The sequence below is a fragment of the Miniopterus schreibersii genome, assembly GCF_964146895.1.
Source record: "Miniopterus schreibersii genome assembly, chromosome: 8".
Taxonomy (NCBI): Eukaryota; Metazoa; Chordata; class Mammalia; order Chiroptera; family Miniopteridae; genus Miniopterus; species Miniopterus schreibersii.
The window spans coordinates 1231678-1244021 of NC_138109.1; the positions used below are offsets into that span (position 1 = coordinate 1231678).

The window sequence follows — 12344 nt, forward strand, 5'->3', positions numbered from 1 at the left end:
ACGGGCTGCCCCGGGGCGCCGAGGCGCGGGCGCTGCCTCCCGGGGCCGGGCGTCCGTCCCCGCGGCTCCGCGCGGGACCGCGGTGACCCGGCTGCGTCTGGCCCGCCGGCCCGGGGCAGCGGCGAGCGCGGAGCCGGCGGCGCTGGCGCTGCTGTTTTTGAGCCGCGAAGCCCGAAGCGGCCGCGGTCGGGTGGGGGCGAAGGGGAGGGGCGGGGGCCCCCGCGAGGCCCGAGGGGGGCGGCGGCTTCGGAGGAGCCGGGTTGGGGCGCGCGCGCACGCGGGGCGCGGACACCCCCTTTTGGCGATCGCGGGGTCAGGGGCGGCGACCCCGGGGACAGGCCGGGAGGAGAGCGGGCAGCGGGCGGACGCGAAGCTGTGGAATCGGCACCAAAAAAAATGCGAGAAACGCCCGCCGGACCCGCGTCCGAACGGCCGGCGCGCGGCGGCCCCGGCGCGAGGGAGCCGCGAGGGCCGAGGCGCGGGGCGCGCGCGCGGGGCGGGCGGGCGGGCGGGGGAGTCGCCTCGCCTCCGGGGCCACCTGGGTCCTTTTAAAGTGTCCGGGGTGCGGGCCCCGGGCGGGAGCGCGAGCCCGGGGTGTTCTCTTAAAGGGCCAGCCCGCGCGGCGCGCGAGGGGGTGGGGAAGGGGCGGGGGGAGCGCGGCGCGCGGCGCGGCCGGGACGGCCGGGGAGCCCCCCAATCCCGCGCCGATGAGGATGATGAATACATGGCAAAGTTTTTTTGGCCCCGGCGAGGGGTGTCAGATTGAGCGCTCTGTGCGCATGTGCGAAGGTGTCCAAACTGACAATGCTGGGGCGATGAAGATAGTGTGCGGCCGCTTCTGGACTCAGGGAGCAGGAGCGGGGCTCCGCGCGCCGGCACCATGCGATCCAAGGCGAGGGCGCGGAAGCTAGCCAAAAGTAAGTCTCCCGGCCCCGCCGCGCCGCGCCCCCGGCCCGGGGCGCGGGGCCCGGCGGCCGGGCCAGGGGTGCGCGTCGGGGCGCGGCCGGCGCGCCCGGGGCTCCCGGCCCCCCGAGTCGGCGGCGCGGCGCTGGGGCTGCTCCGCCTCGCGCGCCCCGGGGCGGCCGGGCCGGGCGCGGGGCTGGGGCGCCGGGGCGCGCGCTCCCCGAAGGCGCCGGCCCCCTCCCCGCCGAACCCCCTCCCCCCCCTCGCCCGGCGCTGGGGCCCGGGAACCCGAGGCGCGCGGTGGGGGCCGGGGAGGGGGGCGGGGGGAGGGCCGGCGGCGGCGGGGAGCAAAAAGCGAAAGTTAACGAAAAGTTGACGACAGGGGACGGCAACTTTTCCTCGCGGCTCGCGCGCCCGCGCCGCGCTCCCTCCCCGAGGGGCTCCGGGTCCCGCCCGGGTCCTATCCCGGGCTCGTGGAATAGTGGGCGCTAGAGCACCGCCGTGGGCGCCCGCGGCCGGCCCGGAGCGGGGGACCCCGGGCCGGGAGGGGGCGGAGGAGGGGGCGCGGGCCGGCGCCCCCCGGCTCCCGGGGCGCGGCCACTTGGGGAGCAAAATGGAGACGCTTCCCGGGGCTCGGAGCCGCGGCCGCGAAGTTCACTCCCGACCGGCGCCCCGCGCGGCGCAGGGCGCTGCTCCCGGACCGCGCCGCCCGCGCCGTGCCCCGCGCGGGGCAGGAGGGTCCCCCCGGGCCGCCCGCCGCCCGCGCCCGCGCCCGCGGCCCCCCCCGCGCCCGTGCACCGCGAGGCCGGAGGGGACAGCGCTGCCCCGGCGAGACCGCCCGGCCCGGGCCTTACTTTCTCTTTCGCTCCGGCTCCGGCTGCGCCCCGGGCTCCGCGCGCTCGGCCCCGCCGCCTCCGGGTCCTCGCCTCCGGGTGGCCGCCGCCCGGGGCCGCCCGTGCGCCCTCCGCGCCCCAGCCGGGGCGCCACCGGCCGCCAGGCCCCGGGCCCGGGAGGCGGGCAGGTGGGGCAGCGGCGCCGCGAGGCCGGAGAGCGCGGCTCCCGCAGCCCCGGCCCTGCCCGGCTGCAGCGAAGCGGCGAGCGCCGCGCGCGGGGTGGGACCCGCGCCTCCCGCCCCCGCCGCCCCGCGCCGCCCGCGGGCGGAAAGGCCGCCCGGCCGCTGCCCCGGCCCCCCGCGCGCCCCCGCCCCGCGCCGCGCGCTCTCCGCGCCGACCCGCCCGGCCAGGCCTCTCCGGCCGCGCGCGGCCCGACCCCCAGTGTGAGCCTGGCGGGCACGGCACTCGCGACAGTTTTCGGAAGCGGCTCCGTGCTCGGGTTCGGTTCTGGCCCAGCTCGGCGGGGCAGCGGCTGCCAGGGAAAAGCAGCTCCCAGCTCGTGCGGGGCGCCCCTGGACCCCGAGGCTGCCGCCGGGGCCCTGCTGGAAGCGCCCCTTCCCAGCCGGCGCCTCGGCCCGGCTCCCGGCCTCCGCCTCCCCTGGCCGCCCGGCCTCCCTCGACCTCTGGCCCCTCTTGGCGGGGACAAGGCCCCCATTTCTCTGCTGGCTCCGCGGTTACGGGGCTACCTGCCTCCCTGTGGGCGTGGGGGGTGTGCGGTTCCTGTGCGTGTTGGGGTCTGTGTGCGTCTGCCCCGGGCCCACTCGAGAGGCTCAGCCCTAGGCTGCTGGCCACCTGGGTCAGGCTCTCTCCGAGGAAGGGCCCACAGCTGGAGCGGGAAGGTGGAAGGTGGCCGCCTTTTCCTGGCCTTCGCTGTAAGCGAGAGGCGCCCGGAAACCTCCCAGCCCCGGCAGGCAGGCAGGCAGTCTGGCCGCTGCTCTGGTTCTCAGCGCTCGGCCTGCTCCACCCCAGCAGGTGGGGAAGGCTGCCCTTCAGGTCCTTAGCAAGGCCTGACCCTGTCCCTGTCCCCCAGCCTAGCCCGAGGCCCGGGAACATGACCAGGGCTTGGGCAGTGCGCAGCTCCTCTTTACGTGGGAGTCCTTGGTGAGAAAAAGCCCCTGAGCAGATCTGTCAGGCCTGGGCCCAGCTGGAGCCCGCGCCAGGGCCGGCACTGGGAAACCCTCCCTCTCGGGCTCCAGTAGCTGGGACAGCTGCCCCGAGCCACCCCCAAGAAGGTGGCCCAGGCGGGCACAGAAATGTGGCCGCTCCTCCCTCCCCGACACGGAGCACAGGGCTCACTGAGGAATTTAATTCCAGTGGACAATATTTTAAGCAGATGTGGACGTCCCCGGGGACCTGACTCCATTACCTGGCTCTGAGGCCGAGGGCAGCTGCGGTGCCTCCGAGAGAACCTCCCCCTTCAGGCCACATCCCAGCCAGGGTCAGGGGCTGGGTCTGAGGGGAGAGGTCACGGTTGCCAGGCCAGTGTGCGGGGCTGGGCTGTGCCTGCAGCCATGTGCTGGGCAGGGAAGGACGGCCAGGCCAGGTCAGTGGGCGTGCTCCCTGACACAGAGCTTCGGGGGGGCTGCGTCTGTGTTTTTCCAGGACCCGGGGTCAGGGGGACTCTCCCACTGGGCCTGCCTGCTGGCTGAGCCGGTAGCACCTTGGGGGGCCCCACTGGGGACCCTGAGCTGAGCTTTCCAAGGGCAGAGGCGAATGGGGTGTCCAGGCTGGGGCTGCAGTTCAGCTGCTGGTAACCCCCCCCCCCCCCCAATCTGCGTCTTGGAGGCAGGGAGCAGAGCGAGGACAGGAAGGGTCCAGGCTTCCCTCGCAGACCCGGGCGGTGTTGGCCAGGGAAATGGGACTGTCCCGCTCTCCTTTAAGACCGAAATGCCCGACGAAAGCTCTATGTTTCCGCTTCTGTAGTGGGCAGGTGGGGGGGGGTCGGCACAGCCAGTGCCTCCCACCCGACCTCTGGGCAGGGAAGGATGGCCAGAGCCAGTGCCAGCCAGGGCCTGGTCCGCGTGGAGGTGACGGAGGCCAGGATCCTAGACGCAGTTGTGGGGATGCTGTCCTCGGAGTGGCGGCCGCCCAGCCCCTGGGCTGGGTGGGGGCCGCTGCCCCCACTAAAGGAGCACTTGGTGCGTCTCCCGCGTGCGAGGTGATGTGTGTGCGACACGTTGGGGGGACCGGGCCGGGGGCTGAGTCCCAGCCTGTTCCCCGTCCGCCCGAAACAGGCCTGGCTGCGCCCTGCCGGCCCTGCCCGTCTCCCTCCCTCAGGCAGGGTAGGTCGGTGGGTCCGCCCGGCCACCGGTCCTCTCCCGGGAGCCAGGACGGCGGCAGCCTCCTGTTGTTTGGCCGCCTGGTAGGGCCAGGGCGCCAGCGAGCGACCGGCGGGAGTGGAGCGGCTACCCCGCTTCGGGCGAAAACGCGGAGGCCGAGGCGGAGGGGCGGGTGCCGGGCCCGCGGCCAAGGCCAGGTGCCCCGCGGGCGCACAGGCCCGCAGGCTCCCCCTTCGCCCTGGGCTGGCGGGTGTGCCGTGGCCGGAGGGCTGCAGGGGGAGGGCGGGGGCTGCCAAGTCCAGTCCGTGGAGCGAGCCGCGGGCAGCCTCCCTCTGGACGGGCACCGCTGCTTCCCAGGGTCCCCGGGCGCAGAAGCCGCCGGCCGCCCGCCGCTCCTCTGGCAGAGCAGGTACAGGCTGGGCCCCGGCGGCCGGCCCCGTGCACCCTGCGTCCCCCTCGGGGCAGAGCGTGGGGCGGGGGACCTGGTCCCGGTTTCTGGGAGAGGCCAGGTGCTGGCGGTGGGGCCGGGGTGGGGGCTCCCCCACGGGGCCCCTAGGGGAGGGGGGCCGCTCTCTGGGCCACTTTGGGCGCGATTAGCCCTCTGTTTTATTCAATTAGGAGGCAATTAGAGATCCTCGGGGGGCTGGGGCTGGTGATTAAGGTGACGCATAATTAGAGTTTCAACAAAAATTATCCAGGATTAAAAATCTTTGGAGGAATTTCGTTTAAAAATTTCAAAGAGCGCTCAATACAATTTATCAGGTTGTGAATCAAACCCGGGGAACGTCTTGGGCGCGACGGCTCCTGTCGCCGGGGCGAAAGGACAAGGGCCCGGCGGCCGGGGCGCCGTCCCGGTGACAGAGAAGCTGCCCGCAGCGCACGGAGCCCCGCGCCTCGCGGCGGGTGCGGGGCGCGCGGGGGCTCCATGTGGGCGCGGGGCCTGGGAGCCCGGGAGCCCAGGAGCCCCGGGCCCGGCGGGCGCAGCGGCCCCCGGTTCCCCGCGCTCAAAGTTACCGCGACTACGGAGCGAGCCGAGGCCCGTGGGCACCGCAGGTTCCCGGCGGCAGCTGCGCCCGGACGCCCTTGACCCGAGACCCGGGAGCGCAGAGCCCTCCTCCTGGGCCCGGGTCTGGCCCCCAAGGGTCTTTGCCTCTTAACTTCCTGGACAGACAGGTTCTGCGCCCCTGAACCCCAACTCTTGACCCCGGCCTAGACTCCGCGGGTGGCAGACCCGGAGCCTATTTGCAGTCACTGCGGGGACCCATGTGCAGAGAGACCCGCGGGTGGGGAGCCTGAGTCTAAATTGGGGGCAGTGAAGGGAGGGGGGCACGGTTCCGGGGTGGGGGGACCGAGGTGGAGGGTGGGCTCAGGCTTTCCGGAACCGGCCCCGCCTCCCTGGGCCCCAGCCCGGCTGGCACAGCTTCTGGGAGGTGGCTCCCGGGGGCCCTGCGCCTTCGCTCCGCACACCTGTCTGCTGGGGAGGCCGAGAGCCAGAGGCAGCCTGAGCCCCTGCCCCTGCCCCTCGCCCGTGGCTTTAGAGGCTTCGGTGGCCCACGTGGGAGACGTGGCCCCCATTCCCCCCCGTCCCCTGACCCTGAGAAGGGCGCAGTGTGGGTAGCTGGCACCGCTTGTAGGTGCCAAGAGACCCAAGGCACAGACATGGAGCGGTCGGGTAGCCCTCGCAGGTCGCACAGCCAGTTACAGCCGAAACTGATGTCACTTAAAGAAAGCCCTCCTGGGTTTCTTAGTCAGCACCCCCTCCCCCAGCGGCAGACTGCAGGTATTTCCGCGGGATTTATTTTTAATGTGTTCGGCTTCCAGCGTTTTCCCGAGGCCGGCGCTCAGCTTGTGACAGGTCTGTTCTTAAAAAGCAGATAAGACATCAGTGTGCTCACCGCCTGGGCACCCGGCCTCCCCCGGGCTGGGCTCTTCCTTCCCCCAGGTCTGGGCTGCCTGGAGGCCTGCCCCCCTCGGCAGGGCCACCACCACCTCTCCAGGCCTAGCTCTGCCTGTCCTCTTCCAGGGACAGGTGCAGAGGAGTGGGAAGTGCTGACCACTTGCCCGAAACCCCTCCCCTCCTGTGCCTTTGCCTGAGCAAGTGCAGGAGGTGAAGGAATGGATTGCTCGCCCTCCCACCCTCCCACCCCCAACCCAAACCTGGAGGCAAGTAATCCCGGCCGCTGGCCCGCCCTCGGCAGTCAGAGAGAGATGGACCTGAGAGGGGGAAGAGGGGGGACTAGAGCTGTGGTCACCCGTCCAGCCTGGACCCACCGCTGATCCTCAAGTCCAGGCACCTCCTAGGCTACAGCCAGGGCCAGGGCGGCCTTTCGGGCTCGCTCTTGTGGGCCCAGGGCAGTGGAGACGTGGCCTCTTCTCCGCTCTGACCACAGTGCTCTCGGGGCTTCACGGTCAAGTCCTCCGTGGTCTGGAGGTGCCCTGGCTGCCCGCCTCGTCGGCCTCTCCCGAGACTGAGGGCTGATGCCCCGGAGCTCACAGATAGGAGCACCGTGCCCCGAGATACATATTTGTTTAATAGTTAACATTCTGGGCAAAAAAAGGGAGGGAAGTCAGATTCTGGTGAAGGCTTTGCTTATTTTATATCCACTATAACTATTTATGTCCATGAAAATTGGCTTAATTATATCAATGGAATGTTTCTTTTTCAATTCTGTGTGCAATTAGTCCATCTTGCCGGCTGCAATTTATTTTAATAAAAAAATAAACCGGTGGTGTGTTCAGTTCTTCGTCCCCCGGGGACAAATGCGATTGGTGTGTTTAATTTCATTAACTACAATGCGGCCTACTGGAAAAATGTATAAAATCAGCTTTATGCAGCTTAAACACTGGCATTTGAAACAAATCATTATTGCATTAGCTGTCACACTGGTAATTCTAGAATCTAAGGAAAAAAATATATTATGGCTGTTTTTATAACCCTTTGCAAATGCACTGTTAAAATAATTTATAATCATTTGAAAACGTGGCTGGGTCCTGGTGAATATTTCATCTCCTCTAACGGAGGCTCCGTGTTATCCGCACACATTTCACATCCTGACGCCTGTGCCGTTCCAACCCCGAACCCCCATCTTTCAGGGCAGACACGGGGGAGGCTGTCTTCACACAACCCCGGTGAGCCTGGGTCCCATTTTCACTCTGGCCCGACTCTGTCCTTGAGCTGGACCCTCTGGTGCAGTGTCCGAGGCGTCTGAAATACACCTGGGGTCGGCGGGGACCCGAGAGGCTGGTGCTGAGGGGCCCCGAGTGCACCCAGCTTTCCCTCTGGCCCTCAGGTGGGAGGGGGCTCCGTAAACACGCAGGGCCTTCCCAGCCTGGGGGCAGAACCTCCCATAGACGGTGTTCCCTGGCCCAGCCTGGGGACCTGAGCAGCCTCCTTTGCTGTGCTCACCTCTGCTGCCCCGGCCCGGCTTGGGGAAGCCAGAGAGCCAGCGACCGACACCTGCTTTCTGAGTGCGCCCCGAGGATGCTGCAGGATCACCCCGGTTAGGAACCCACGAGACACGCTGCTCCTCGGGTGGGTGTGAGCCTGCAGCCCGCAGGCCGGGGAGGGCGGTTTGGAGGGTGTGCCCCTGCGTGTGTGTTGGGATCAGCGTCACCCGCCAAGGCCCCGGCCTAGCCTGAGCTGACTGTGGCCCGTGAGGCAGGGGATGGAGGTGCTGGCTCCTCACCCCCCCGGGATGTAGCGGGGCCCGCGGGGAGGGGGTGCCGGGCATAGCGCAGTCTGGCTCCTTGTTCTGAGACGTGCCGTGGGGAGACCACAGTTGTGCTGCTGAAGCCCCTGCAGGGAGGCTGCTGGCCTGTCCCCAGTGTGGAGGTGGACAGGGAACCCTTCTGCTGTGAAGGGGCCCAGCCTCCGTCCCTGCTGCCGCTGTGCCAGTGCAGGCACCTTGGGGGGCTTCTAGGGGCTGTACCCCCATCTCCACCCCCAGGTAGTGCCCACGGCACGAACAGGAAGCAGAGCCCTCCATGGCTTGGTCTGAGGCCTGGGACCAGGGCTGCTGTTTTACCAGCAGTTCTCCCCAGGGGTTTCCTAGGGGACTCCCAGAAATGTCCTTGGTCATTTGTGGCCGAATGAAGGACTATCCCTTTGCCCCGCCTCTCAGCCTCCTGACTCACCTGGATAGATTTCAGTGGGACCTGAGTTTCTCCCTTTGACCCACGGATTTCAATGCTCGGTGATGGTGGGACACTGGGTGGCTCACTGTCTTTGGGCCTGAAGCTCCCTCCTGCTTCCCAGGGGGGTGGCCGGACAGGGAGCTCCCTGGCTCTGAGGACCAGGCCCTCCTGGCGTGACCTCCCCGTGCCCAGGGTGGGTCCTTGGGCCTGTGGTTTGCTTTCCATTTGATGAGCTGCCGAGTCGAGAAAGACGCGACCTTGTCTCCTTCCTACCTTAGAAGGAGTAGCAAAGCTGAACGCTTCGTGCAGGTATCATGTCCTGGCCCTGGGTGCCCTGGGCGCGGCTCTCCAGGCCTCCTGTGGGCCCCTGCCGTGGCCCTCACGTGGGACCGCTTTTGCGCCGACGTTGCCCCTGTGCGCCACACTGCTGGGCCCCCGTGCCACGGCCACCAGCGGCCCCTGCGAAGCCAGGGAGAGGGAGGCGTTTGGGAGGACTGGGTGAGTTGTAGCTCGGTTGGCGTGTTGCCGCGTGTGAACACGTGAGTGTTGGAGTCTCGTGCACTTCCACTGCCCACCTCCCGCAGGGATGACCACGTGAAGGGTCTGGAAGGTCCAGCATAGTGTTTGCTGAGTGTCTTGCCCAGAAGGTGAGGGCCCGGGGCAGGGGCGGGGGCTCAGAATGGCAGGTGCTTCGGCTCCAGTCAGCTTAGGGCGTTCACCTGACTCGCTGCTTCTCCGGACTTGGAACCGGGTTTCAGTTTTGTGTCCTTGGCCTTCGTGGGAACCTGCTTTGTGGGCCTCAGCCTCCCGAACTTGACCTCCATGGGGGCCATCAGGGGGCCCTGCGAGGGCCGTTCAGGCCAGGAGGGGGGCACAGACCACCAGCCGTGTTCTGGCTGCAGCTGCCCGGCTTCAGCATCATAAAACCCTGCCACTCACGCTGTGCCAGCTCGGCAAAGGGCCCTGGATCCCTACCGGATGGCTCACACAATCCTTAGCTCGGGATGTCATTTTCACACTGGGGAGGCAGGTCTCCGGTTGGTTTCGGCCCCTCCGACCTGCAGCCAGGTGCTCGCCGAGCTCAAAGGCCAGTGGCTCCCTCCTGCCGCCTCCCTGGCCCATCAGCTCCGCGGGGCCTTTTCCATGCTGACATCTGTCTCCAGGGTTTAAACAGCTGTTGGCATCTGCCAGCTCCTTCTTATCAGAGGCCTCCCTGTTCCCGCAGGGCTTGGGGGTCATCTGTTGCTGGGGCGGATGGAGTCCATCTGTCCCTTCGTCTCTGCCCCTGGAGCCCAGCGCGTCATCCGTGGGCCTACTGTGCGTGGGGCCCTGAGACATGGCCAGTGTGGTGGGTCTGGGGGTTCGCACATGCCCGAGAGAGCCTTTGACCCTCACTGACCAGCAGATGCCTTTCCTGGAGTCCGGGCCTCCGTGTCGTGTCCAAACTGTTGGGAAGGGAACAAAGCCAGACTCAGCCCAGCAGGCCCCTCAGCCTCAGCCCCTTGGGGACAGCCAGCTCTCTGCACCCCTGGCCTGGCCCTGATGTTGGTGGGGGCGTCGCCAGACCCTCAACTAACTGCTTTATCTCAAATGAGAAAGGCCATGGGCAGGGGCGGGCGGGAGGAAGCTGGAGAGGAGGTCTGCCCCTCGCTGTCTCAGTTTCTATGAGCCCCCCCCCTTTAAATCCAGTGGCTCAAACGCAGTCGTCCCCCGGCCCCTCGGGCGGGCAGGGCACCGCCAACATTTCGGCCCAGGAAGAAGATGCCCGGGTGGACGCGTGAGGACTGGCACTGGGCGTGCCGGGCGCCCCTTCCTGTGACACGGGCTAGGCCGTGTCCGTGCTCTGAAGCTGGCGGCGTTACCCCGCGGACCCGCGGATTTACCTAATAACTTCACCGCCCCTCCCGCTTCCTGACCAGGGGAAGGGCCTGCGTTTCACACGCTCAGACCTTCGTATCGGCTCCCTGGGCTGTTACTCCCGCTTCAGAGAATTTAACGCAGACTGGGAACGGGGCTCGCCGGGGGGCCCCCCGGGCTCTGGGCACAGTGCTGGGCGTCAGTCCTCATCCCCCCCCAGTAGCTCAGGGGCCCCCCACTTCCTGGCACTTCTGTGCCCTCAGGCGACGCTTCCTCGTGAGGGTCCAGAATGAGGCCACTGCCCCAGAGGCCGAAAGTCCCCACACAGACGGTTCCTTCCTCAGTCCCCGGAAAGCGATCTCTCTGGGGTGGAGCCAACAGCCATTTCCAGCCCCCAAATTCAGAAGGGGCTGCTGGTCCCTCCTGACCCCACGTGCTGCCCGCTGGCCCCGTCCTGAGCATGCAGGTGGCGTCAGGGTTCAATGCCGGGTGGTCCTGGGGCTGCTTCTGGGTGGAGGAGCCACCGTGGGGCTGGAGGAAGGAGCTTATGACCCACAGGGTGTCTCTGGCTCTGGAAACACTGAGCTGCTTTAGGCCACAGCGCCAGCTCGGGGCATGCCTGCCACTGTCCCATGCCACCTGCTTGACCCCCCCAGGAGTCCTGGCTTTCCTTGCGGATGGACCCCGGCTCGGCTCTCGCTCCCGGAGACGCCGGTGCATTCCTGAGCAGCTTGAAAACGGGGAGTGTTCTGTGGGCCGGAGCCTACGCCGCTCGAGAGAAACACGGCCCTTCGCCCAGTCAGTGCGGCGGGATGGCTTCAGCGAGCGTGCAGGCGTGTCCACGTGTGTGCATGTGCTCTGCCTGTTCTCACGAGTGTGTGCGTGCACGCTTGGGGCTTACGTCGGAGACTGACCCTCGGGCTTTTGCGTTTCGTCAGTGACATTCTCGGTCCCTGAACGCCGGTGCTTTTTGCGAAGGAGCCCCTTGGCCTCGCCGCCCTCCACACCGCCGGGCGGCCCGCGGCGCCTGAGCCCCGCCGCCCCGGGCCGTCTGCAGCTGGCCCTGCGGGGAGAAGAGACTGGAGTTCAAAGGTGGAGGGTGGGCGGCCCGCGAGCACTTTTCTGCACATTTGTGACCCCCGAGGAGAAACAAAGACGAGAGGGGCTGTTTAGATAATCCTGGGCCCAGCGCTCACATTTAGAAAAATCGGGCCCTCTTGAAAAATGACGGAATTATGCGGCCGGTGTCAGGTTGCGAGATAATGATGTGACTGTGTGCGAAAATATTAAATTGCAATAACACGCCTGTGAGTACCTCTCTGAATGAGGTATTCAGTTCCCGCCGGGGCCGCGCGTAGGGCTAGTGACGGACAGAACACAAATGCTGCCGGGGACGCCGGGGGTGCCAGCCGGGCTCCGTCCCTCGTCTGCCTCGCTTCTCTCCCCCGGCCCACTGGGCCGTCCTTTTATTTCGCGACACAGCCCGACTATGCAGCTGATTATTTATCTATCGCATTAGCGGGAGGAGACCCGTCGGGGACAGGTCCGTTTTTCCCCCGGAAGTGGTTTGACTTGATTTCTTAAAACAAGACCCGCTCAGATATGTGGGGTGGCGTCCTCGCGTCTGTCAGCGTTCACTTCGTGACCCTGCCGGCTGGCCCCGTGTGGCTGTGGCACCTGCCTGCCCCAAGCGGCCCAACCGAAGGCAGACTTCGCTCGGCCGGCCAGCGCCCCTTCCGAGTGGCCCGTCACTGGGCCGGGGATTGGGGTCCGAGGCTCCTCCCGGGGCACGTGAAACCCAAGCGGCAACAAGTCACCCTGGGGCGGCGGGAGACTTCCACGGGGCCCACGGAGCCCTGGCGTCTCCGATGAGAAGCCGGGTGGCGGGATGGGGGTCCCGGCCCCCTGTACCCAGACTCTCGCCGTGTTCAGGGAGCTCGTGGTGTGTGAGCACGCGTGTGTGTGTGTGTGTGTGTGAGCACGTGTGCCATGGAGGGGGTGGAGTTTTAGCGGCTGCACGTTTGGCCGAGTGTCCTTAGGAACAAAAGGGCTGGAAAAAACCAGTGGAAAGAAAGAGCCCTCAGAAATCAGGGGGCAGATCGCCGGCCCAAGGGGGGCTCTCGTTTCACGGCTCAGAATCAGAATCGCAAAGCGTGGGGGCCCCTGGTCTTAACTTTCCCTCCATCGGAGGTGTTAATCTTACCTTCCAAAGGTTAGATAAAGCAGCTCAAAGCTGCTGTGTGCTATTGAATCTCATCTGCTAATTAGGGCCGGGCTG

The 12344-nt window shown here is 67.3% G+C and overlaps 1 protein-coding gene across 3 annotated transcripts in view; it reads left to right on the forward strand.

Moving 5' to 3' along the window:
- Window positions 1-695: 695 nt before the first annotated feature.
- Window positions 696-12344, forward strand: part of PRDM16 (PR/SET domain 16) — a 266524-nt gene continuing 254875 nt past the window's right edge. For all 3 annotated transcript variants that reach the window (XM_081145608.1, XM_081145610.1, XM_081145609.1), the window contains exon 1: window positions 696-917. In XM_081145608.1, the coding sequence (XP_081001734.1) occupies window positions 881-917 (37 nt within the window). In that variant the 5' untranslated portion in view covers window positions 696-880. The remainder of the gene's footprint in view (window positions 918-12344) is intronic.